Source organism: Mesoplodon mirus (assembly GCF_964341445.2).
Source record: "Mesoplodon mirus genome assembly, chromosome: 8".
In the NCBI taxonomy this organism is placed as follows: Eukaryota; Metazoa; Chordata; class Mammalia; order Artiodactyla; family Ziphiidae; genus Mesoplodon; species Mesoplodon mirus.
The window spans coordinates 38,595,125-38,621,909 of record NC_138984.1 but is presented as its reverse complement, the minus strand read 5'-3'; the positions used below and the strand labels follow the sequence as shown (position 1 = coordinate 38,621,909).

At 38.4% G+C, this 26,785-nt stretch overlaps 1 protein-coding gene across 3 annotated transcripts in view; it reads right to left on the bottom strand.

The window, feature by feature from the left end:
• The window catches only part of SF3B1 (splicing factor 3b subunit 1), a 63,186-nt gene that overhangs the window by 18,323 nt on the left and 18,078 nt on the right, over positions 1-26,785 (bottom strand). Inside the window, exons 2-8 of one of the 3 annotated variants that reach the window (XM_082630242.1) lie at positions 20,028-20,204; positions 9,030-9,196; positions 7,584-7,688; positions 7,099-7,213; positions 5,186-5,265; positions 4,061-4,231; positions 2,696-2,996 (exon numbers count right to left, since the gene is read on the bottom strand). In XM_082630242.1, coding sequence (XP_082486368.1) covers positions 2,952-2,996; positions 4,061-4,231; positions 5,186-5,265; positions 7,099-7,213; positions 7,584-7,688; positions 9,030-9,196; positions 20,028-20,055 — 711 coding nt within the window. In that variant the 5' untranslated portion in view covers positions 20,056-20,204 and the 3' untranslated portion in view covers positions 2,696-2,951. The other 2 variants (XM_082630240.1, XM_082630241.1) reach the window with 2 other exon arrangements.

Below are 26,785 nucleotides of genomic sequence, written 5' to 3'. Positions count from 1 at the left end.
AAAAGAGCAAGAAATGGGATGGTAGCTGGAAGGGGAAGTAAGGGTCAAGAGAAGATTTCTTGTGGTATTTTGTTTTTAATGATGAAGATCAGTAAAATGTGTTTGCTGATGATAATAACCTAGAGTACAGAGAAAAAAACTGATGTTACCTGAGAGTCCTTGAGTAATAAGAGATGGGAAATCGCACATAAGCAGATGGGTTAGCTTTATTTTTTTTTAATTTTTTTTATTTTTCCTTACCCCTAGGTTCATGACTTTTTTTTTTCTTAAATTCCATATACATGTGTTAGCATACGGTATTTGTCTTTCTCTTTCTGACTTACTTCACTCTGTATGACAGACTCCAGGTCTATCCACCTCATTACAAATAGCTCAATTTCGTTTCTTTTTATCACTGAGTAATAGTCCATTGTACATATGTGCCACATCTTCTTTATCCATTCATCCAATGATGGACACTTAGGTTGTTTCCATCTCCTGGCTATTGTAAATAGAGCTGCAATGAACATTTTGGTACATGTCTCTTTTTGAATTATGGGTTTCTCAGGGTATATGCCCAGTAGTGGGATTGCTGGGTCATATGGTAGTTCTATTTGTAGTTTTTTAAGGAACCTCCATACTGTTTTCCATAGTGGCTGTACCAATTCACATTCCCACCAGCAGTGCAAGAGTGTTCCCTTTTCTCCACACCCTCTCCAGCATTTATTGTTTCTAGATTTTTTGATGATGGCCATTCTGACTGGTGTGAGATGATATCTCATTGTAGTTTGGATTTGCATTTCTCTAATGAGTAAAGATGTTGAGCATCCTTTCACGTGTTTGTTGGCAATCTGTGTATCTTCTTTGGAGAAATGTCTATTTAGGTCTTCTGCCCATTTTTGGATTGGGTTGTTTTTTTTGTTATTGAGCTGCATGAGCTGCTTATAAATTTTGGAGATTAATCCTTTGTCAGTTGCTTCATTTGCAAATATTTTCTCCCATTCTGAGGGTTGTCTTTTGGTCTTGTTTATGGTTTCCTTTGCTGTGCAAAAGCTTTGAAGTTTCATTAGGTCCCATGTGTTTATTTTTGTCTTTATTTCCGTTTCTCTAGGAGGTGGGTCAAAAAGGATCTTGCTGTGATTTACGTCATAGTGTGTTCTACCTATGTTTTCCTCTAAGAGTTTGATAGTTTCTGGCCTTACATTTAGGTCTTTAATCCATTTTGAGCTTATTTTTGTGTATGGTGTTAGGGAGTGATCTAATCTCATACTTTCACATGTACTTGTCCAGTTTTCCCAGCACCACTTATTGAAGAGGCTGTCCTTTCTCCACTGTACATTCCTGCCTCCTTTATCAAAGATAAGGCGACCATATGTGCGTGGGCTTATCTCTGGGCTTTCTATCCTGTTCCATTGATCTATCTTTCTGTTTTTGTGCCAGTACCATACTGTCTTGATTACTGTAGCTTTGTAGTAGTCTGAAGTCAGGGAGCCTGATTCCTCCAGCTCCGTTTTTCGTTCTCAAGATTGCTTTGGCTATTCGGGGTCTTTTGTGTTTCCATACAAATTGTGAAATTTTTTGTTCTAGTTCTGTGAAAAATGCCAGTGGTAGTTTGATAGGGATTGCATTGAATCTGTAGATTGCTGTGGGTAGTAGAGTCATTTTCACAATATTGATTCTTCCAATCCAGGAACATGGTATATCTCTCCATCTATTTGTATCATCTTTAATTTCCTTCATCAGTGTCTTATAATTTTCTGCATACAGGTCTTGTGTCTCCTTAGGTAGGTTTATTCCTAGATATTTTACTCTTTTTGTTGCAATGGTAAATGGGAATGTTTTCTTTATTTCACTTTCAGATTTTTCATCATCAGTGTATAGGAATGCCAGAGATTTCTGTGCATTAATTTTGTATCCTGCTACTTTACCAAATTCACTGATTAGCTCTAGTAGTTTTCTGGTAGCATCTTAAGAATTCTCTATCTATAATATCATGTCATCTGCAAACAGTGACAGCTTTACTACTTCTTTTCCGATTTGGATTCCTTTTATTTCCTTTTCTTCTCTGATTGCTGTGGCTAAAACTTCCAAAACTATGTTGAATAAGAGCGGTGAGACTGGGCAACCTTGTCTTGTTCCTGATCTTAGTGGAAATGCTTTCAGTTTTTCACCATCGAGGACGATGTTGGCTGTGGGTCTGTCATATATGGCCTTTATTATGTTGAGGTAAGTTCCCTCTATGCCTACTTTCTGCAGGGTTTTTATCATAAATGGGTGTTGAATTTTGTCGAAAGCTTTCTCTGCATCTATTGAGATGATCATAGGGTTTTTCTCCTTCAGTTTGTTAATATGGTGTATCACGTTGATTGATCTGCGTATACTGAATAATCCTTGCATTCCTGGAATAAACCCCACTTGATCATGGTGTATGATCCTTTTAATGTGCTGTTGGATAATATTCTGTTGAGGATTTTTGCATCTATGTTCATCAGTGATATTGGCCTGTAGTTTTCTTTCTTTGTGACATCCTTGTCTGGTTTTGGTATCAAGGTGATGGTGGCCTCGTAGAATGAGTTTGGGAGTGTTCCTCCCTCTGCTATATTTTGGAAGAGTTTGAGAAGGATAGGTGTTAGCTCTTCTCTAAATGTTTGATAGAATTCGCCTGTGAAGCCATCTGGTCCTGGGCTTTTGTTTGTTGGAAGATTTTTAATCACAGTTTCAATTTCAGTGCTTGTGATTGGTCTGTTCATATTTTCTACTTCTTCCTGATTCAGTCTTGGCAGGTTGTGCTTTTCTAAGAACTTGTCCATTTCTTCCAGGTTGTCCATTTTATTGGCATAGAGTTGCTTGTAGTAATCTCTCATGATCTTTTGTATTTCTGCAGGTCAGTTGTTACCTCTCCTTTTTCATTTCTAATTCTATTGATTTGAGTCTTCTCCCTTTTTTTCTTGATGAGTCTGGCTAATGGTTTATCAATTTTGTTTATCTTCTGATGTTACTGATGTTACATGAGAGTCCTTGAGTAATAAGAGATGGGAAATGGCACATAAGCAGATGGGTTAGCTTTAGATGGTCAACCTGTACCAATAGTTCATATTATAAGAGAAGGAAAAACAAAGTAGAGGAGAACATATACAGGCATACTAGTAGATTTCACAGTGGGAATATGTACACTTTTTTCTTTTTAATTGTTCTTATTTGGGGTGAGAGGGAAATACAAAGCAAAGTCATAAACTAGAAAAGCAGCAGCTAAGGAGGTACTACAGGTTTCACAGAGCATAAAGAAGTCATCTGAAGGGGAGCGGGACAGAGTTATTGCTTAATGATCACAGTTTCCTTGAAGTGATGAAAAAGTTTTGAAAATAAATCATGGTGGTGCTTGACGCACAGTGTCATCAATACCACCGAATTGTACACTTACAAATGGTTAAAAACGGCAAATTTTATATACATTTTACCACCAAAAAAAAGTTTCTAGGAAAATCAACTGACGAAGGAAACGCAGTAGCGTTATGTATCTGACACCTATGGTCAGAGACTTAAATTATCCATCTAAAAAATGAGGAAGACCACTGTTATACTCAACCTCCATATAACGTGACATACTTACATATCTATAATTAATATTCCAAAAGGAAAATTCCTTTACCCCATGTTATGAACTGAAGTATGTCTCCACCAAAAGTCACGTCGAAGCCCTTATCCTCACTGAAACTGTACTTGGAGACTGGGCCTTTAGTGAGGTAATGAGGCTAAATGAGGTCACAAGGTTGGACATGAATCTGATAGGACTGGTGTCCTTATAGGAAAAGAGACACCAGAGCTCCCTCGCTCTTTCCATGTGTGTGTGCAAAGGTCTCTTGAGGACACAGCAAGAAGGCAGATGTGTGCAAGCCAGGAAGAGAGCTCTCACCACACACTAACCCTGTTGGCACCTTGATCCAGAACTGTGAGAAAATGTCTCCTGTTTAAGCTACCCAGTCTGTGGTTATCTTGTTGTGTCAACAAAAGCAGACTAACATATTCCATGGGAAAAATAAATTTAAAATAGTAATAATAAAAAACTAAAAAAAGAAATTACCTCTGCTTGATCCCAACTTGATAGCTTTTTTGGAGTGGCACCAGGAGTCTGATCAGCTGTTTGATCCCAGCGCCGTTTTCGTTTTGAGGGAGGCTGGGATGCTGCTGCTCCATTGACGACTTTTAGTTCTCCAGCTTTAGCTTTTTCTGCTAGCTGTTGCCTAATTTCTCTCTGAAAAATATTTGAATAAACAGTGAGCATCTTTTAAAACACTTTCAATATATTTTTATATCATTAGTAGAGTCATTTCTATATAATGCCATTTTATTTTTCACTCATTCTCCTTTCTATGCTACTGGTAGACCCATTCCTTATTTTCCCTCTTTCCTGTATTTTCAAGTTTTATATACTGTCTTTCTGCACAACAGATGAGCAAATACAGAATTTATTACATAGAGTGCACTGCTTTATATAACAGTTAATGAAGTAAAATCTTCAGTCAATGGTAGTGAACCAAAATGGTTCCAATGAAAAAGTTTTACCTAAAACTCATATAATAGTAATTAAGACTATGTAATAAGTTAGAAAAGTAATAAAAGTGAAATTTTCAAAATTTTGTTATAACTATGAAATATTATATATAATATAGTCACAAAAAATACATTTAGCCTATGATTTTAAAGTAGAGTTCCATTACCGCATTTAATTCATCCAACAAACAAATCTATTATATATTTATAATAAAGTTATGAAGATTAACTATTAAAACAAAACACAGCAATCTCTGCAGGCCAGCAGGAATTCGTTAGAATTCTCCACCCATATTCAAACTAAATTTTATGGAAGAATTAGAGGCTTTTCAAAAAATGATTTTACTCTTTGACTTTTCCCTTACACAGACTTCAGGCACACACCATCAATCCACCCCCAGATATATCCACTGTAAGATATATATGCATATACATGTGGCCAAGGGGCCAGGCACTAGAAAAGGGTAGTATAGAAATATGAAAAGCTTAATTTGGGAGATGTTAGAATTTTGAATAAGGTTCTTTCTCAACTTAATTTTTATTAATAATGTTAAAATATTACTTGTGCAGCAAATAAAAAGGAAACAAAGTCTCTTAATCTCAACTTTCTTTACATACTTTCAACACCATTAAAATAAAAAGCAGGTTCACAGACCTCTTCTTTAGTTAAATGTTGTTCTCGCATTACATCCATGTAAGTCCTAGCATTCATTTTAGGATCAGGGGTCTTCCCTCCTGCAGAAAAGAACAGCAACAGTACAAGAGTACAATAAATAAAAGATAATTAGGTTCAACTGATTTATCTGCCCTGCTCTAATATTACATTATTCCATAATCATTTAATTTATTTTTTGATGGAAAACTTTAATAATTACACATCTTACTTTTTATTGAGTTTGCTGATCAATTTAACCTGTTTGAACACAAACATATCTACAGCAGTTTAAAACAAATATTTTAATGCATATAAAAACAAAATGACAGCACAGTTTAGAGTCTTCAGAAGTGATGGGTTCCTGGGTTGCTAATCCGGAATACGTACACTTTCGTGCCTTTGTCTCCATCAGCAGTTCTGACTTCAAGCAGCAGAATAGAAGCCTAGAAAATTATCTCTTTACCATTAGTAACACTTTGGAAAGATATTTATATTCAAAACATTACCTGTTGCAAGCTGTTAAAATCCTGACTATAAGTAACTATGACTAGATAAGTTCTTCATACAATGTTCTAAAACAGTTACAGTTTAGAAAATCTGATTTTTAAAAATATACCTCTTATTCTGATGTCATGTTACTAAAAAGGGCTTCATGATTTTTACTTTTTGTTGACCCAGAAACATATTTTTATTTTCTTAGAAAGTATAAATAACAACTGGAAACATATTACTTGAAATATATTACTTCTACCAGTTATTATGATGCATACAGAAGAAAAGTGGTGTACAAAGAGATGTGTTAGTCTCTTGGTTAAAGTTTCAGTATTTGCTTTTCAAACTTCAAAATATCTTAAAGAAGCCCAAACAATATATAACAAGATTCACAGAGGCACACTACGTTTTAGAAATGTGATAATTAGCTATACAAGTAGTATAGCATCACAATTTAGGAAAAACTAATAAAGGTCTAAGACATTTCCTATGCTGAAGATCATGCCCAATTGGTAGTGTCATTCTTTCTGACACTATCTCTGATAAGACTTCCTTTGGAATACTTTTTCACCATAATCTAGAGAGGATGTGTTGAACTGCACCCTTAAGAATGCAGACAGGACTGGCATATAGCAGTACTGCTGTAGGAAAGAAATTAAGGACAGTTAGTATGGGCCTGTGAATTCTGACATACATGTTTAAATCAATTACAATTATGCAAGTAAAAAAAAGAATATCCCTACTAATTCATGCAGGCTGAAAGTCTAATTTGTAAACCTGCAGCAGAATCTAATTTTAAGAAACAGGCACCTAACTTTGATCTTGAAACTCACTCACCTGAGGAAAGCTTCCATCAGGCTCACTATGCCCCTTGTGCTGACCTGCACACTAAAATTAGCAAAACAGACTCCAGCTATTAAAAATATCAAAGTCTTTGTATACATACTTTTGTTTTAACTTTAAGTATGCTTAGAGCAAAGTAGGTGCATTTACTAAACTATATTTAGAGCAATATGAGGGGAGCTCTAATGTGGAAACAGTTTCTCAAAAGTAACAATCCTAAAAATCTAAGACTTGGAATGAAAACTTTCAATAATTTGAAAGTATTTTGAGCAGAAAAACACATTTGTTCAAAGTAAAGAAAGCGTACCCAAAACAAAAGTAAAAGAAAAACCTTTAACCCTTTGCGTTTCTATGGCATTGGCTCATTAGTTTCTTGTCCTTCTACCTGGAAAGAAAACTGGCATTATAAAGATGAAGAATATGGCATCTGTGACTTCAACCAAATCTATACAAATCTATAAGGGGGATTTTTAAAAAGAAAAGCAAATTCATAAGCATGCCAAAAAAAATCAAAGGGCTAAAGACAACTTAACACAAGTAAATTTCTGAATACTTATAGAAAAGTGGGAAAGAATTACCATCTGCAAAAGGATCAAGACGCTCTGGGGAAATTATCATGGTCCGCCTGTGCTTTTTGTATTCATCTTCCCGATCTGCAATCTTCGGAGGTCGGTGCTCAGCAAATGGATCATACTGAAAAGAGGTATGTCTCACTTAACACTCACTTATCAAATAACCAAAGAGAATGTCACAAACAAAAATCAGAACATTATAAAACATGTAAAAATGTTTAATAAATACTTAATGTTATGTATCATTTTTCAGATAAATGCTAATGTGAAAAAATAAGGCATATGGAAATGAGACAATTTCCATAGTTCAATCCTTCATGAAATGATCACCTTTTTGAAATAAACTACTATTTCTAATTCTCCCAAATCAACTCTTCTCAGAACACTATAATAACTTGATTCCTAAAATATGTGACTTTGCATTGGAATTGAGACGTTCAGTTTTCTTTAGCTGAATAAACTCTGGTTTTAACTTAAAAAAAAAAAGTCACCTGTTCTGTTGACTGTGGTATATCATTAAGCAATGCCACAGGGGCATGATATCCTGGCTTCTTCTGACCAAGCAAACTTGTAGATGAGGAGTAGTCATCGTCATCCTGCAACGAATGCCCCCAGAAAGCCACAAACAAAACCGTCAGAACTTAAAAATTAGAAAGAACACACAAAGATTCAATATGAAATCAAAAGACAACGTGATGAAACTTGTTAACACACTTAGGTTTTCCTTTCAACTCAAAAAGCTAATAAAGAAATTTAGTTCTCTATACTCTTTTAAAAATACTAAACAAGGAATCCTTTCTGTAAATAAAGTAGGTATGGACTAGAAAAACCTGAGCATTTCATCTCACAGAGCGCATGATGAAATTTGTTTTCAAATTTGGAAACTACAAACAGCTTATTTAGAACTCTCCAGTTTCCTTGTCTTTTTAACTTTTTTAAAAAAACATGATTTAACCACAGAAACAAGTAAAATGTAATTAATTTTAAATGTATTTATTTCCCTAATAGTACATTTAAACAGAACAATGTTATATTATTATTTTACTAAGGTAAGAAGTGCAACAATGGATAGATCTCAAGAAGATCTTAACACCTCATTAATTTTATTCAAAAATGAAATGACAACTTCCCGCTCAGCTTCTGGAACACAGAGCCATCACTGCCTCTTACCATTAAGGTACAATAATGCAAATATAAGCCTGATCAGCTTCTAGAAATTTTGCCTTTGGAACTTTAAAATTTTTCTTAAAAAAAAAAAAAAGTTCTAACCATAAAATTAAATATGGCTTGAATTTCATAAAAATAACAAGTTTCATAATCTCTGTACATAGATTACTGAACCACACGAAAATGATCAGCTATTTCACCAAATTTGGATGTTTGAAATGGTGTGACAAAATATAAGCTGTGTGGAATATATGAAAACACTTTAAGAGATGTATTTCAGAATGAGAGGCAGCCCCCCTTCAGGGTAGCTAAATTAGGCATGAAAAGCCCATTAATATGAGTAACAAGAAAGAGTCCACTCATGTTAAGATGCCAATGGGGGGAAAAAACAGCACCAAGTTTTTTGGAAACAAGTCAGAAATCAAAAGTCACAAGCACAGACGGCTGTTTAAAATGAAGTCACTTCTCACTGGGCTACTCTAGATAGAGCTCAGTAGGTAACAATAAGGATTTACTTTACAATGGTTAATGATTTCCAGGTGCTTTGCTGGATAAACTAGTTTTAACATAAAGATTCAGAACTGAGCACTTCCAGAAGTTTCTTACAAGAGAAGGACACTTTCGACAGTTTTATTCTCCCAAAGGAAGATCTCCCAATCTCCAAGATGTCTCCCCAGGTTAAACCAGATGACTCAAAACAGAAGATTCCTTTATATTTCTTGCTCTCCTTCAAAATAGTGCTTGGACTGTTTATATACTTTGTAACTTACATCTTCAAGTTCAGTTGCAGCAATAGATGTCACGTATCCAGCAAACCTGCTGTCACTTCCACCATAAATTTCCTGGTCATAATAACCTGTAGAATCAAGGCCCACTCCTTGAGCTTCATCAAGAGCTGCCTTCTTGCCTTGAATTTCTCGAATCTGTGCTTCAATATCTATAACAAAATTAATAAAATCTTCTTAAACTCACTTTCCAAAGAGCACTCAACACAATGCATTTTTCTACTGAGTATTATCAAAAACTCTTCTAAATACAGAAACTTCAAAACAATCATTCCATAAGGGGTTGGAGTAACTATACAAAGTACTGATTTTTAATAAATTTAATACATCTCCACCCAACAGACAATACTTACGCACACAGAGGAGATGCTTACTATTTCACCAACTATAAGTTACTCTCACCTTAAGAATGGGTTACCAAAGTTTATTAAACTAGCGCTGAATTCTAACCTTTTCCTGCTTGAAAAAATAATACTGTTAATGTTGATTAAGGGACCAAGAACAACACTCAAGATTATTTAAACTCAACAATACCAGAAAGGTAAAAACAGTACTGTGGAGAGTGGTCCGCAAACCTAAACGTGCAACAAATCATCTACACGTTCTGATTTTGTTACAATGCAGTAGGCCTATATATCATATCAGACCCAAGTTTCTGCATTCCTAACAAGCTCCTAGGTGATGTCCTAAACATCTTCAACAGCAAAACAATAAAGGATAAAGTCTAAATTCTTAAACACGTAATACAGAGCCCTACATAGTTTGGCTGCAAGCACCATCACATTAGATCTATGATTAATAAGAGTCTGAGCTTTAGACTCAAAATGTATGGCTTCAAAGGCTCTTTCTCTGCTAATTAATACATTATTTAACCTATGTATCTCAGTTTCCTACAACAAAGTTTTGTTTTAAGGACTGAAGGACATAATGAGCATGAAACACTTAAGCATTCAATGACTGAATTAACTCTTGCCATGTCTCACTCCCCAAACACCATGTCTAGCCATAGGTCTGACATTCAGAAGATGAACATGGTTGACTTCCCTGGTGGCGCAGTGGTTAAGAATCTGCCTGCAATGCACGGGTTCGACCCCTGGTCCGGGAAGATCCCACATGCTGCGGAGCAACTAAGCCCGTGAGCCATGACTGCTGAGCCTGAGCTCTGGAGCCTGGGAGCCACAACTACTGAGCCCGTGTGCTGCAACTACTGAAGCCCGCACGCCTAGAGCCCATGTGCTGCAACGAGAAGCCTGCACACTGCAACAAAGAATAGGCCCCGCTCGCCGCAACTAGAGAAAGCCCATGCACAGCAATGAAGACCCAAAGCAGCCAAAAAAAAAAAAGATGCAAATGTGGTGAATGAAGTATCAACTCTTTTCAACTGCTTTTTTAATTTTTCAAGACTGAAAAAAAAATTAAAGCAGTACAATGAACACCCATACTCTTCACTTACATTCATCAACTGTTTATGTATATAAGACATAAAACAAATACGTGTGTGTACACGCAACTTTTCTAAACCATTTAAAACCCCTAATATTTCAGCATGTATTTCCAGATCTAGAACATTCTCCTACATAACCACAACGGTATTAACATGCTCAAGAAAGTAAACCTAGATATGACATCATCTAAAATACAATCCAGTTTCATATCTCCCCAATGGTCCTAGTAACATCCTTTATAGATGGTCCCTTCTTCAATCCATGATCCTATCAAGAACCACACATTGCATTTAGTTGTCATGTCTCTTCAGTCTCCTTTGAATACAGACTAGTCTTCCAACCTTTTTTAAAGTCTTTCCAGACAACAGATAACTTTAAATTACAAACTAATGTTTCATTTTAATAATATGAATAACATATACATGTGTAAAGAAAAAGAGTTTCTACTGCCACTGATCTGTGGCCTAACAAATAGATGCTTCAATTTGTGCTAGCTTGTGCTAGCTCATTACCTTCAACTGAATTAAGTCATTTAAAAAGCTTTTAAAAGCTCATATACTAGTTTGCAAGGACCAAAAGGAAAAAATTCAAGTGGCACAAATGCCCAACCCCCTCCCCCAGCTAAGGGAGAAAACCTTCACTAGTTCCTCAAGATGGGGTGTGGTTTAAAGTAGAAAATGTAATAACATTATCTAGTCTGAGACACAGCTTGTGGGAGCAAGTCTCAGAAACTCGATATAATGCAGTAGGGTTAATACTGAAATTAGCAGTCCCAGTTTGTAAACACATCTCAAAATTTTTATAGTGTGTCATAGCACCGCCATCACCACGCATTTTTCCTGCATTTCTCCCCTCCAAACTGTTACAGCAGCACAGGCAGCCAGGGGCCTCCACCACGATTAATCACAAACAGAAATATCCTCATTTGAGCTAGCTGATTCATTTTACTATTCTCTCTACTGCTGCTTCTGTTTTAAGTATTTATAAATATGTTTTAACCCATATTTGCTCCCTTCCCTCACCCCCTAGGAACACTTTTTCCCCTGGTATAATACAAAGAAACCTCTCAGGGATTAGTAGATTGGCTAAAGGGTAAGTGGAGATCTACCCTTCATTTTTTCCTATTTTGAGCATTTCCACTTCAGCAATGTTTGAGGCTTTTTTTTTCTTACCCCAACCACTAGGTACATGTACCACTTTTAAGTAAATAGGTTCTTTTAAAGAACCACAAATGCTACCGCCATCAGGATCCAGGCAAGAAACATAAACGGGTCAATCAGGCCAGCCAAATAGTATGCCATCTCCCCTCTACAGCATCAGTGTGGTCTACTGACCACTTACATCGAAATCACCTGGGGCACCTGTTACAAGGACAGACTCCTAAGACTCAGACACACTAAATCAGAACCTCCAATGTATGAGCCCAGGCTCCCACATTACTAATAAACACCCCCCAGGAAACTCATACCTAGCCCATCATCCCTTCATTTCCAGCCCCAGCCCACTCTCACCAAAATCACCAATTTTATACTTTCTTCTAGGTCATATACAACTAAAAAACCAGGAAGGGGCACTGTTTCATAAAAATTGCATCACACCACACCTATCATTGTGCAGCGTGCTGCCCCACTAACATCACAGACAGTTTTATTTTCCTTCTAAAGAACTTTTCCATTTTAAGTTTTCACCAGCTATTATCCTTTTTTGGATTATATATTTATTCAGAAACTACTTTCATCTACTGAATTTTACCTACTGATTTTATGTCCTTACTGATTAGCAACAGTTTTCTTACAAAGGTACACAAATATTGAATTAGCATTTGTATGAAGCCTGTATGAACTGTGACTGGATACTTATTGAATCAAATGGGGCTAGGCAGCTGTTCATGGTTAAATTCTGAGGGTGAGGTTCATTACTAAATTTCAACAGGTTATGTATATAGTTCAACCAGTTACTATTTCTGTATCGTTATCTGTATGGATTAAAGTCCAAAAAGCTAGTGGATTTTGTTTTGCATTGTCAACTGCAGCACATTTACAAAAATCGTGTTATCCACAAAATTACAAAAGATTTCACAAAACTCAGCAGTTATACAAGTAACAGAATTAAAAACTAGAAAAACCCTGTAATTATTTCTTAATAAAACTTGTGCCAATACCAAACATAATACAATCAAATATTTATGAGCAAACAAATGTATCAATATGTTCACAAATAAGGTAACTTTGTTTTGTTTCCAAAATAAATAAAATTTGTGGAATACAGCAAAATATTAGGAATTGGCGGGGCTTCCCTGGTGGCGCAGTGGTTGAGAGTCTGCCTACCGATGCAGGGGACATGGGTTCGTGCCCCGGTCCGGGAACATCCCACATGCTGCGGAGCGGCTAGGCCCATGAGCCATGGCCGCTGAGCCTGCGCGTCCGGAGCCTGTGCTCCGCAACGGGAGAGGCCACAACAGTGAGAGGCCCGCGTACCGGGGGAAAAAAAAAAAAAAAAGAATTGGTAAAGCTGGGCAATGGGTTACATACACTATGTTCATAACATTTTTTCCTACACTTCCCTGTATTATATTTCATAATAAAAATGTAATTTTCAATCTGTAGAAGTCATCAAAAGTAATTTTTCTCCCCAGCAAGGGTTTATAAAAAACTGGGAAAGAGAAAAAAGTTGTCTTTAACTCCTTACTTTCAAAGCTAACACTAAATTACAGCTACTGGTATGCAGGTATTCCTGTACTTTCTTAAAATACGAACTAAAAATAATCAAATAGATAATTTCTGACAGCAAACGATGAATGCATAGGACTTGTTACCAAGTATGAAAAAAAAATGAGGTGGAATATATTCAAAAGAATAACCAGAGGTCTGAAATATTAAATAAAAGACTTGGACTTCCCTGGTGGCACAGTGGTTAAGAATCCCCCTGCCAGTGCAAGGGACACGGGTTTGAGCCCTGGTCCGGGAAGATCCCACATGCCACGGAGCAACTAAGCCCGTGCGCCACAACTACTGAGCCTGCGCTCTAAAGCCTACAAGCCACAACTACTGAGCCCAAGTGCCACAACTACTGAAGCTCGAGTGCCTAGAGCCCGTGCTCCGCAACAAAAAGAAGAGAAGCCACCACAACGAAGAGTAGCCCCCACTCGCTGCAACTAGAGAAAGCCCGCACACAGCAACGAAGACCCAACACAGCCAAAGAAAAAGAAAAAAAAAATTTTAAATAAAAGACTTGAGGAGGCAAACAAAGAAGGAAATGTTTATGCTAATCTCTGTTCCTACCTAATCCCTTTCCAATTTAGAATCTCTGTAATTCAAGACATTCAGATGTGAAAATAAAAAAAATGAAGTGTCTGCTAAACACCAGAGACTAGGACCTCCTAGTGGCCACACATATGATTGCCAAGAGCTGGCACTCTAATCCAACCAAACCCATAAATATTCCAGTCTTCATGTTGTGGGCATCAAGTTTGTGCTTTTTTATTACCAAGTAGCATTCCATAGTACTACAGCATGTTTACCCATTCTCTATGGGGATTCAAGTTGTTTGAGTTTGTAGAAGCTGCTGTAAACATCAGTGTACAGGTTTTTGTGTGAACACAGGTTTTAATACCACTTGGGTAAATACCTATGAGCAGGATTGCCGGGTCTTATAACAAGTATTTGTTTCATTTTATCACAAACTCTTGGTTTACTTAAGCAAGTTTAAGGACAGAGGAGAACTTAATTATTCTGTACAACAGAAGAATTTTGAGAAATGAAATGGAGAAGAGGAATTAAGAGAACAAGTAAAATGAAGAAAAGCTGGGGTAAGTGAAATTATAAAATCCCACAGTTTTATGGTGTTAAAGAAAGGGTAACAGAAGATAAAAACATCTAATATGGATTTCTAAATTATCTGATTATCTGAATGAAAGCCTCACTTCTGTTCTCTACCCAACCCTACCCCCATCTTCAGTAAAGTCTACTGAGGGGGAAGGAGGCTTCTATGGTAGGACTCTTGGTTACTAATGCTGAACACTTAAAGAGAAAGCAGGGATTCCTTATCTTGACAGCAGATTTGGAATCCTAAAATTAAAATTATGCATAGTCCTTCAAATCCCCAGAGTTGGTATAGTCTGGAAGTGGTTAAAAAAAAAAAGTCTTAGACAAGAAATCGAAGCACTAGTTAAGTATTAGATTTGTATTTACCAAAGAGCCTGAAAGAGCCTCACTTAAGGAGGATCCTTGAGGGTAAACAGTCAAGAATGGGGTTTTTCTTAAGTTGGTATTCCTATTTTAAGGCATGTCTATCACTGGGAGTACAAAAAAAAAAAAAAATGACACACACACAAAAAACTATTTCAGGTAGCAGTTAAGCTTATTAGAAAATTTTGAGAGTATATTCATTGCCATTAAAATTATAGTGGGACGGGCACCTGAGTTTGCAAGTTCTTTGTTAGAGCTCCTTGCCACGGCTAGTCCAACCTAAACCTGAAGTATGATTTCAGAACTGTGCTCACTTCAAAACCCAATAATATTCTTGGAGCTTCCCTTGCTTGTGGGCCTACTGACACCTTGACTGCAGCAGTAGTGGTGGGAGAGTCTAAGAGAAAGTTGAGTGTTTGTATTGCCATCTTCTCTTTTCCCTCTAGACTGTGGGAAACTCTACAGGACAAAGATACTGCAACAAGTTAATGGCAAGAAAAAAGAAAAAGAGATGGAGGAACAAAGATTTAAGACTAATCACAATGTATGAACTTTATTTGGAACTTGATTCCCAACACTAATGGATATTTTATTATATTAATTTTAGGTGCAATAATGGTATTTTTTTTTCTTATTTGGCCACGCCGCACAGCTTGTGGGATCTCAGTTCCCCGACCAGGGACTGAACCCGGGCCACGGCAGCAAAAGCACCGAATTTTAACCACTAGACCACCAGGGAACTCCCAACAATGGTATTTTTTAAAGTCCTGACATTTTAGAGATACACACTGAAAAATGTATGGATACAATGATACATCTTGGATTTGCTTCGAAACTAAATTTGCTCCAATGATCTACAAAAAATAAATGTTATTATTCAATTGAAACCCCTCTTTTTGGAGAGGAATTCTGATCCTAGGAATATTTTCAACTATCAGTGAACAAATCCTTCCCTAGGAGATAGAAATTAACAGTGTGAATTAATGAATAAATTTATGAACTGGCCCATCTGAAATCTCAATTCATTCAATAAATAAATTTTCATTTTTCATTTACTTAAAAATTACTGTGTTGCTTTTATAATCCAAAAAATGTGATAACTTAAAATTTAAAATTATAGACATTTTTCTGACATAAATACATCAAATGTTTTATCTGGGAATTGAGTTTGACAGCAAAAGACAGTACTGCTGGAACTAGGGGTCTTTTAAAAGATGGGCAACATCTAACCTACTGTTTGTATTTTAAACTAAGACCTAAATATCAAACTCTGAGATAAACCACCACTGGTCACATCTGATACACCTGTTTAACTGCTCCCCACCAATTCTGTTCTACTGGTTTCCCTTTCTGTTCCTTTTCTTTCTTCTATGTCTCACACATTGCTAAGTCCAGCTTGCAGCACTTCCTCCTCCTTGATACATCTTTATTCCTCATTTTTAATCTGTATTATTTGCAACGTTCTAATTACTATTCATTATGTGTTACACAGACACAGCCTTTGGATGTTAATCACTCACTGACACCTTTCAGTCTGGCCCATAAGTGACATCTGATCTCCACCAATCAGAAGCAGGTGGTGAGCAAGGATTTCTCAAATATGAGACTTCCAAAAGACATCCAGAAAAATAGAAAGTATATTCTGTATACCAACTCTCAATCTTTTCCTTCAACAAAACCGCACTAGGACAACTAACTATAACGGTAAATTATTTTACTAAACACTACAGATAACAGTTCCTAAATGATTAATTCCTAACTAATATCAATGAAATTAATTCTTAAATAATTCTACAGGAAAAATTTTTTTCAAAATCTTTAAGCAATTTCTTTTTGTTTTTATTTTGACTAGCAACATTCATCCTGAATACCTACAAAACCAAAACAGTAACTATTCTGGACACAGGAAAATAAAAATCTCAGAAGATTCAGAGTAACAACTGATTATTCCAAGCCATTCTGCAAGCAGAGACTAAGGGAGAAAACTTTTTCAGCCTTGTGATGCCCCCCAAAATCCATTCAAGGGATAGTGGCAAAACAAGCCAATATATGGGATTTTTGGATAATCCATCTATTTTCCTTTCTGAACAGAAAAGTGTGTATTCTCTCATGGGCCAAAATCACCAACAGCTGAAGAACTGCTGGATGGCAAGATTATGCACATTAATAACTGTATACACTTGACACAATTTAACATGCAGAAAGGGATTATATTCGACTTGAATAAGTCCAGCTCTTTTTATATTTCAACACTGGAAAGCATAAGCCACACTGACCCAGGATAAAAAAATAACTGGGTTGGTTAAAGAGGATGTTAAGGCTTGATCCTAACAGAAATATTTGAAAGGAATATGACAACAAGAAAACAAAAGTTATCAGTTTGGTTCAATGATGGGAAGTAATAGTCTGTGAAAAGAACCACATTGGAAGGTACAACAATAACCTACTTCAGTTTGAATACAACATTACTTACTTCACAAGCCTCAATTACAAAGTACTGATGCAGCCATTACTTTAACAATAAATTATAAGGTACAACAAAGAAATGTCTTTACCAGCAACATTATTTAGAAAGAAAAAATTATATAATCTTTATTTTAAAAGGCAACATGACAGACAACTCTAAGACAAAAATTAAACAAGTATTACACATTTAAAAAAGTTTCTCCAGGGAGTTCTCTGGCAGTCCAGTGGTTAGGACTCGGCACTTTACTGACGTGGCCCGTTTTCAACCCCTGGTGCGGTAACTAAGATCCCGCAAGTCGAGCAGCACAGCCAAAAAAAAAAAAAAAACCCAAAATGTTGCTCCAGTGAGGTCCACATTCAAGACCTCCTCTCAACTGCTTCAATAACCTAAAAAGTTACTCCCTTTAGGTCATCCTTCACTCTGCAACCAATGACTTTCCTAAATCACAGAAGTAATCTGTTACCTGGGAGAATGAGGAGGGCACTTTATCCTGTAGATATCCGAAGGCCAAAGTGAAACCTAGCTCAGTGTCCAAAGCCTTCCCTAATCTGATGCTAACCTAACACTTCTTCCTCTGAGCTCAGGAGGTTCCCAAAATATAAGTCCTACTTCCCACCTATCTTAGCCAAACAGATGTATCCAAACCTACCCAATCGTTCAAGTTTGTGTCCCCTTTCTGTGACACCCTTAATATTTACGGTATAAATTGATCTCTCAATAAGTGTTGATAAAATATTCAGCACTCATCACACACGAGCTACTGTCCATACCAAAGTACACTTTCTGTACACAACTTCAAAGTGGAAGAGGAAACCTTAACACAATAGAATATCCTAAGTAATAACGATTTATAGAGTGCTGTAGTAGCAGCACAAAAAACAAACACCAAGAAACTAATTCTGCTCCAGGTTATCAGAGATGGCTTAACAAGTGAAAACAGAGATGGACCCTGAAGGACTAGCGTTCTCCAGGAAAATGTCATGAGGAAGGAGCAAGGAACTATGTAACATTCATCACTAACATTCATCCCACTGTATTATACTCCTAAGTGATGCACAATATCTTGTATACAGACGGTATTCAGATGTGAAACTGAATGCTCCAATACTTTCTTTATGGCCTCAGCTAATTCATATTGATAGGAAGCACAATCCCAAATAAGAGAGCAATTTTGGTAAATGAATTGCCATCTTCTGTAGACCGAAACTTTCAACTGGGTTTCTAAAACGCAGGAAAACTAATCATAACTTTGATTTTCTTATCCAAAAGTATCTCATGATAAAGATACCAATAAACAAGTAATCAAAGCCACAAAATGCCCCAAATAAATAATCTACTCTTGAATAAACAAGAATAGTCAACATCTTTACTTTTCCTAATTATCTTGCAAAAAGTATGTTTGAGATAGTCTATAAAGACAGAAATGCCTAAAAAACACTTCGGGGTTAAAACAGTGTTTAAATCCCAACTACCTAACAAGAATAATAAAAATATTAAAGTTATTGCCACTTCATTAGCCTGTTTCTTAAGTTGCAGAAAGCTAGACTTCAGTTCCCATGGGTGATACAATTATCAATAGCCCCAACCAACATTTCGAGATGCATCTACTTTTTCCCTCCTTGCACTCTCTTTTCCTGCTACAGCCAACCACTCAAACACATCTTTCACGACTCACTGCCTAGGTACAAAGATGGTCTCTCGGGCTCAAATGTCCTCCCCTAATTTAAAACCGATTGATCCTTTTAGACCAAGGACACCTCACCTCCTCTATGAAACAGCCCTAAGTATAAATTAATTACTCCGTTCGTTACCCAGGCTCCCAGACCATGTTGCTTACGCTTTTTTTTAAGCATTCATTTGCCTCATATAAGAATGAAAAAGTATACATATCTGTTTCCCCATTAGGCTGTAAAACTTGATGGCCTTAGTCTTTATTACCTCTCACAGACTAACCCCGAGCCAGGAACCTAGAAACGATGTGTGAAATAAAAGTTGACTCTTGGAAGCTCGTGTTTGATGAAAATTTCAGATTCCAAGTCAGAAATCAAGGAATGCAGCTCCAACTTCCCATGCCTCATCTCTTCTCAACAGTGACCCTACTTCCTGTCATTTCTGGATACTCCCTGACGGCGGACGCCAGCCTATTCCCAACATTTTCCTAATGCATACTCTGTATTCCACAAAACGACCAACTACTTGAAATGCTTTGGCCATTAATGTGCCTTTCTCTCTTCCACCAATAATATGGTGGAAAGAAAAAGACCTTTGCTTTCTTTGGAGGAAGAAAAAGACCCATATTACACTAAAAGTGATCCAGGGAGGGAAAAACTACCAGATTTTATTCCCAAATCATTTCAAACAACAACAACAAAAACAACAAGATAAGTATCTTGTACGTCTTAAGACATGCAGATTAACCAAGGTTAAGAGTAATGGGCCTCAGTCTGACTAAACTCGACTGAAGGCTGCCCGGAAAGCGGATGCCGTATTTCAGTGTTTTTCTGACTCTCCCATGCACAAACTATGCCAACGACAGTTCCAAGAGGCGAGGAAGACTTTGTTCCCACGCGCTCTTCCCCGCTCCCTTGCCCAGGAATCTTCCTTAGCGAGCCGTTTAACGAGGCCCCCGGGTCAGAGAAGAAAAGCAACGCTGAAGCAGCAGCTCCCGAACACTGAACAAAGCGCCTGTCGGGGGTGTATGAGTAGGACGCCATTACGCGGGGCAGTGGCCTGCGCCGCTGGCGCCGAGCAGACGACGCGGGCCCCGAAGCGCGGGCTCGGGCCCCCAGAAAGGGAACCACAGGAAGAGGCAAAAACCTAGGAAGACAAAATCTTAGCAGGCTGGGCAGCGGAGAACCTAGGTAACAAGGGAAAGACCGCTTACCTTCGTGGGTTTTCGCGATCTTCGCCATTTTGTCCACTCGAACACACAGACGGAACTGGCGCTCCCAAGAACTTCCGCTCGTCGCCGCTGCCACGGAGAAAAACAGTTGGGGGCCGCTCTCCACGCAAGCGCCAAGCGGGAGCGCGCTCCGTCGATGACACGTGACAGAACAGCCACCTAGATAGAACAGAGAGGTGCATTGTGGGTGGAGGGAGGAGCCAGGGTTGGGCCCGGAGGCGGTTTTCCCGGTAAACCGGAAAAGGGCTAGGTGAGCCTTAGTGCCTTAAAGTGAGTAACGCTGCCTTGGAGTAAAGTGGATTACACCAGGGTATACCAGGGCAGTTAAAAACAGTCACTGAAAGAAACATTATGGTTTCAGGGCTGGAAGAAGGCTCAGGCCTTCAATCCCCTTCCTCCAAATTCACCGGACCGGCGTTCTGGAGCCAAACAAAAGCTTTCTTTAGCATGTCTCAGATGTTGCAGTGCTTAGTTACAGAAACAGTTACAACAGTCTCATCCCTCGCGCTGTAATTCAAGGTCATTTTTCTTTCTTTCTAAATACCATTTGGATAGGAGTTTCGTCTACAATATACGTTCCCAAACACTACTGAAGTTCACAAAAAGTGGGTAAATTGTTGCTAATCCCATAAATCCCATAAAGTGGATAAACTGGCTAATCCCATTTAAGAAATGAGAAAAAAAACTAGGGCGGGGGGAATATATAAATTGTGCAATATCACTCAGTTATTAAGTTACACAGCAGGAACTCTGCCAGTCCTTTAAAGCCTTTTTAAACTTTCTGAGTTCTTAGAAAAGCCCTGATCGTCAGCGTTAACACTAATGAAATGCCTCTTTTAATCCTAAACGTCATTCCTAAATCATGAATTTTTAAAAGATAAAAATACAGTGGTGAGGTGGATAGGGAGGGTGGGAGGGGGACACAAGAGGGAGGAGATATGGGGATATATGTATATGTATAGCTGATTCACTTTCTTATGAAGCAGAAACTAACACCATTGTAAAGCAATTATACTCCAATAAAGATGTGAAAAATAAATAAATAAAATATATGCTAAAAAAAATACAGTGGTCTTTTTTCTTCTAAGCATCAGCTATAGGAGCATAAGCTTGTATTGTGACACTGGCCTTGGACTCTGAAGAACAAAAGAACTTAAGAGGGAAGTTGGTACTGGAAGCAGCCTTGTAAAGCAGGTAAGGGTCAGGTTATAGCTATCACAAAGAAAACAGTTTACCTTGCTGTGTGACTGACTCAATACAAATATGTAGTAGAAACTTTAGTAACAAAAAAGTGAGTTTTTTTATTAGCACCAATGAAAAAATCAATTTGATGGGTTAAAGTTTTCATTTGTTTGATTTGTTTTAATTTAGGTTAAACAGTAGCCAGAAGAAGAAGGGGATGAGATAAGAGAGGAACACGTAGATTATGCCAATTGTTGATAAATTCTAGTTCTTGGATTGTCAGAGGGTCCACAGACATTCCTTAAATGGTTTATAACCTACACATTGATTATGTATATTCTTTTACAGATACAAAATAGCGTATTTTAAAATAATAAAATGAATAAGAAATAATGAATTAGAAAAGGATGTTATATGTCCATCAATAACCAACAAGCTAAAAGAGTTCAGCCATGTTGGCAAAAAGATTGCAAGTATGTTGCATTTCTTGATTCATGATTTTTTATCTTAAATTCGTTTATACAAGACAATCACAGTCATGTAAAAATATATGAAAAGGAAATTCACCAAAATGTTAATAGTGGATATTTGTGAATGATGGAATTTTGAGTGTTTCTTTATAATTTTTAGTATTTTCCAGATACTCCGCTATGAGCATGTATTATCTTTATAAACAGAAAAAAATAAATGAAATGAAAAGCATTTGTAACACTATGCTTTGTCACATGTCCTTTGTCTTTCCAAGATAAAAGCTGTGCCCGCTGGCCACTTTGTATTATGTTATGCACATAATTTCTCTAGGTTCCTAGGTATTAAGTTACTTTTGTAGGGCAAGGACATATATTGGGTAGTGAGGTATGAGAGACTTTGCCAAAGATCAAGTGAGACTCCCTTCTCTTAATCTTCTAAAAGATGAATTGTTTTTAATAAAAGAGTGACTTGGATTTTTACACAGTAAGAAACAAGGGTTTTTTAATAAGTACTCTTTACTTTCCATTTCCAATATTAATAAATAATAATCAGATATTATTTAAAATGGATTTCCTACCCTTTTCTGGTGAAGTTTTTTAATTTCAAAAGTCAGAAGGGGTGATCTCCCCTCCCTTTTATAACCTAAACCATTGAGAGTGATGACACCCAATTAAAAGGAGAGTCCATTCCTTTTCTTATCAAGGACACTTGGAGGCTTGCTTTCCCTAATCTCAAAAAAATATTGGACTTCCCTGGTGGCTCAGTGGTTAAGAATCCACCTGCCAATGCAGGAGACATGGGTTCGATCCCTGGTCTGGGAAGATCCCACATGCCACAGAGCAACTAAGCCCGTGCACCACAACTACTAAGCCTGTGCTCTAGAGCCCACAAGCCACAACTACTGAAGCCTGCGCGTCTACAGCCCCTGCTCCTCAACAAAGAGAATCCTGCGCACTGCATCGAAGAGTAGCCCCCGCTCGCCGCAACTAGAATAAGCCTGCGCACAGCAACAAAGACCCAACGCAGCCAAAAATAAATAAATTTATTTTTTTTTAAATATTGCAGGGCTTCCCTGGTGGCACAGTGGTTGAGGGTCCGCCTGCCGATGCAGGGGACACAGGTCCGTGCCCCGGTCCGGGAAGATCCCACATGCCGCGGAGCGGCTGGGCCCATGAGCCATGGCCGCTGAGCCTGCGAGTCCGGAGCCTGTGCTCCGCAACGGGTGAGGCCACAACAGTGAGAGGCCCGTGTACCACAAAAAAATATATATATATATTGCAAAGTAGCAAGTATACATAATTTTTCTAGACAAAAACCAAGATATAATAATTTTTCAGAATGTTAAGTGCTAGCTGCACAAATTACCTTCGGAGATAAAGCTATAAGGGCCTGGAAGCTCCATGCTATTGGAAAACCAGTGACAATTTATCAAGCCCATCTTTTCAGAGATAAAGGGACTGTCACAGGATAAATGGCCCACAATCTTGATGTGTAATGTTGAGCTTTCCAGCAATCTCCTGTATCAGAGGTACATCAGACTCTACCTACCCCAGGCCAAAAATCTACTTCCATCTGCCTTTCAGTTATGTCTAAACTTCCAAAACTATAGTTTTACTTCTGAATATGCCAAGTTCTGAATATGCCAGTCAGTGTGCCTCTCATGCCTGACTTTCCCTTCTAGCTTCAACTGACCTGACCAAACTCTCTATTTAGGGGAACAGCACTGGGTTGTGCTGAAAGAGACAGGCACCTGGCCAGCTACCTAGAACCTGGCCTGGAATACAGTGTGTACACCCTGTCCATAAACAAAGGAAATTATTGGCTAAGCCAAGATTCTTCTCCTGGAAATTTTAACTTGAAATATGAAATGAACTTGCTAGTTGCTCTTGAAACAGAATCAGAGGAAATTGTCACTTCCTCTGGAGAATCATGAACTCCTGTTGCTTGAGTCCCCACCACTACCTTGAATCCAAAATCACCTCCAGCTCCAAGCTTCCAAAGTCCCATTCTTTAAATAATACTGCTCTTCTTGAACTAGCTTGGGTGATTTCTCTTCCTTTCAGCTATACCAGGCCTAACTAGAACAGAAGAGCATATATTAATATATGTGTGAATTAACTAGCTTCTTTTTCTAGCTAAAAGTCAGCTGAGAGCTGTCTTTGATTCATAGTGGTGAAATACCTAGATTCAGAGCACACATAAGTCAAGTAGGTGTTCCAGATAGCTAAGAGGATTGTGTCTCAGAAGCATCAGATACCTAGAATGCTGTGATGGTCTTCTGATGTGTCAACTTGACTAAGCTACAGTCCCCAGTTATTCATACAAATACTAACATAGGTGTTGCTATGATGGCCTTGTGGATATGCTTTAAGTCCATAATAACTGACTTTAAGTAAAGGAGATTGTCCTAGATAATCTGGGTGGGTCTAATTCAATCGGTTGAAAGGTCTTGAGAGCAGAACTGAGGCTTTCCTGAATAAGAAAATTCCATCCGTGGATGGCAACTTCAGCCTATGCCAGAGAGTTCCAGCCTGCCCTTACTGATGGCCTGCCCTATAGATTTTGGACTTGCTTATTAGCCAGTGCCCACAATCGTGTAAACCAATTCCTTGCAATAAATGTCTTAATATGTATCTCCTACTGGTCTGTTTATCCAGCTGAACCCTCATTAAAACAAATGCTAGGGCTTCCCTGGTGGCGCAGTTGTTGAGGGTCCACCTGCTGATGCAGGGGACGCGGGTTCGTGCCCCGGTCCGGGAGGATCCCGCATGCCACGGAGCGGCTGGGCCTGTGGGCCATGGCCACTGAGCCTGCACGTCCAGAGCCTGTGCTCCACAACGGGAGAGGCCACAACAGTGAGAGGCCCATGTACCGCAAAAAAAAAAAAAAAAAAAAAAAAAAAAAAGCTAAAGGTAAATCTCACCATTCATTTATTCAAAAAATATTTGAAGACCTATCAATAAATATTCAGCAAGAACCCATGATATATCAGACATTACTTTAGATGCTGGGAATACAATGTTGAACAAGATACTGTCCTCACTGGGACTTCCCTGGCGCTCCAGTGGTTAAGACTCCACACTTCCAGTGCTTCCACTGCAAAGCGCTCGGGTTCCATCCCTGGTAGGGGACTAGGATCCCACACGCCACACAGCGTGGCTAAATAAATAAATAAATAAAAAGATACTCTCCTCACGGAGATCAGATTCTTTGAGGGAGAGAGATTAAAAATCTATGTGTGTTTATATAATTTCAGGTACTATCAAGTGCTATGAAGAAAAATAAGGCAAAGTAAGGGGAGAGTGGGCAGGGTGGCAGGATAGACAGAAAAGGTGAGATGTCTGTGAGGATGACATCCGAGCAGATACCCAAATGAAGTATGGGAATGAGGACCTGTGGAAAGAGTATGCCAGACATAGCAAGTGCCAATGTTCCAAGGTGAGAGTGAACTTGGGGTGTCCCAAGAACAGCAAGAAGGCTGGTGTGTCTAGAGTGGAGTAAGGGGAAGAAGAGTAGCATGAGATGAGGCCAGGTACCTGTGGTACCTGGCAGTACTACATTGTTGAATGGTTAAATTAATATTGAATGAAGGAATCTGCCAAACTTCCCTGTTCTGTACTGTCTCTGCTAGCTTACAAAGAGACCTACCACATAATTTTTGTTACTGGATTCTCAATGATAGATGTACCATACGAGGGCAGGAAACACTGTCACTAATGACTCAGCTTAGGATGGCGGTTTTCACTCGCTGAACTAAGAAACTGGCTGAGGGTGAAGGAAGGTGGGAGGTCAGGACTGGAGAAACAGGATTTGTGAAGAGGGTAAGGGATGTTGGACAGACTAGGGTCCTTAGGTCGACAGGTGATCTGCTGTAGGCAGGTACCAGAGTCAACCTAGATATGTTGGCAGTAATAACAAGAGTAGTAGTACAAAGCTGGCAGTTTTTGATGTCACCCAAAACCCAGAGACCTACTAGGCAAAGTATTCTTTCCTAGTGATGGGAGGTACAAGATGCAATAGTTTGTCCCTTACTTTGGAGGGGATGTCCAGGCATGCCCCAGGCCACTACGCCCCTAACACAGTGGTTCTCAACTGGGAGTGATTTTGTCTTCCAGGGATACTTGTCAATGTCTTCAGATATTTTTGGTTGTCACAACCTAATCCTCTTTTCCTAGAAGGTCCTCCTTCCTATTCCCACCCCCACCTCCTGTACTCTCTTTCACCTGGCTTACTCCTCATCCCATAAAACTGACCCAGTGTCGCCCCACCCAGGAAATCTCACCGGAGGAGTGAGATATAAGTAGCATGCTTTGATACTGCCCTCCTCCTTAAATACTACAAACATCTCTAACTACTCTAGCCACTTTGTATTATAATTGTTTCTATGTGTCTTTCTCCCTGAACTGGCTTGTAACACCTAAAGCAAGGTCAAGTGAGCAATTACTGGCATCTAGAGCATAGGACACTGCTCAATATCATAAGTTCCACAGGAAAGCTCCCCACAACAGAACTTTCTGGCCCAGAATGTCAATAGTGCCACCCTGGGAAATTCTGCCCTAAAAATATCACTAACGAAGCAGACCTTAATTTTCATTGGGTTTATCTCCTACCCTCTGGAATATATATGTCTTTCCAAGGCCTCCAATGTACCTACCATTTCCTGGTCATTTAGTCTGATTAACATGATTAACACAATGCCATCCATATGATGGATTGATATGACGTTCTGCTATCCAGATCCTTTAAGACTATATTATGATAGGGACTTCCCTGGGGGTCCAGTGGTTAAGACTCTGTGCTCCCAATGCAGGGGGCCTGGGTTCGATCCCTGGTCAGGGAACTAGATCCAGCATGCCGCAGCTAAAAGATCCCACATGCCGCAACTAAAGATCCCGCATGCAGCGAATAAATACCCTGCATGCTGCAACTAAAGTCCCACATGCTGCAACTAAAGATCCCGCAATCAACAACTAAATATCTCGCATGTGGCAATGAAGATCCCGCGCGCTGCAACTAAGAGCTGGCACAGCCAAATAAATAAATAAATATTTTTTTATAAAAGAAAGAAAAACTTAAAAAAAAGGACT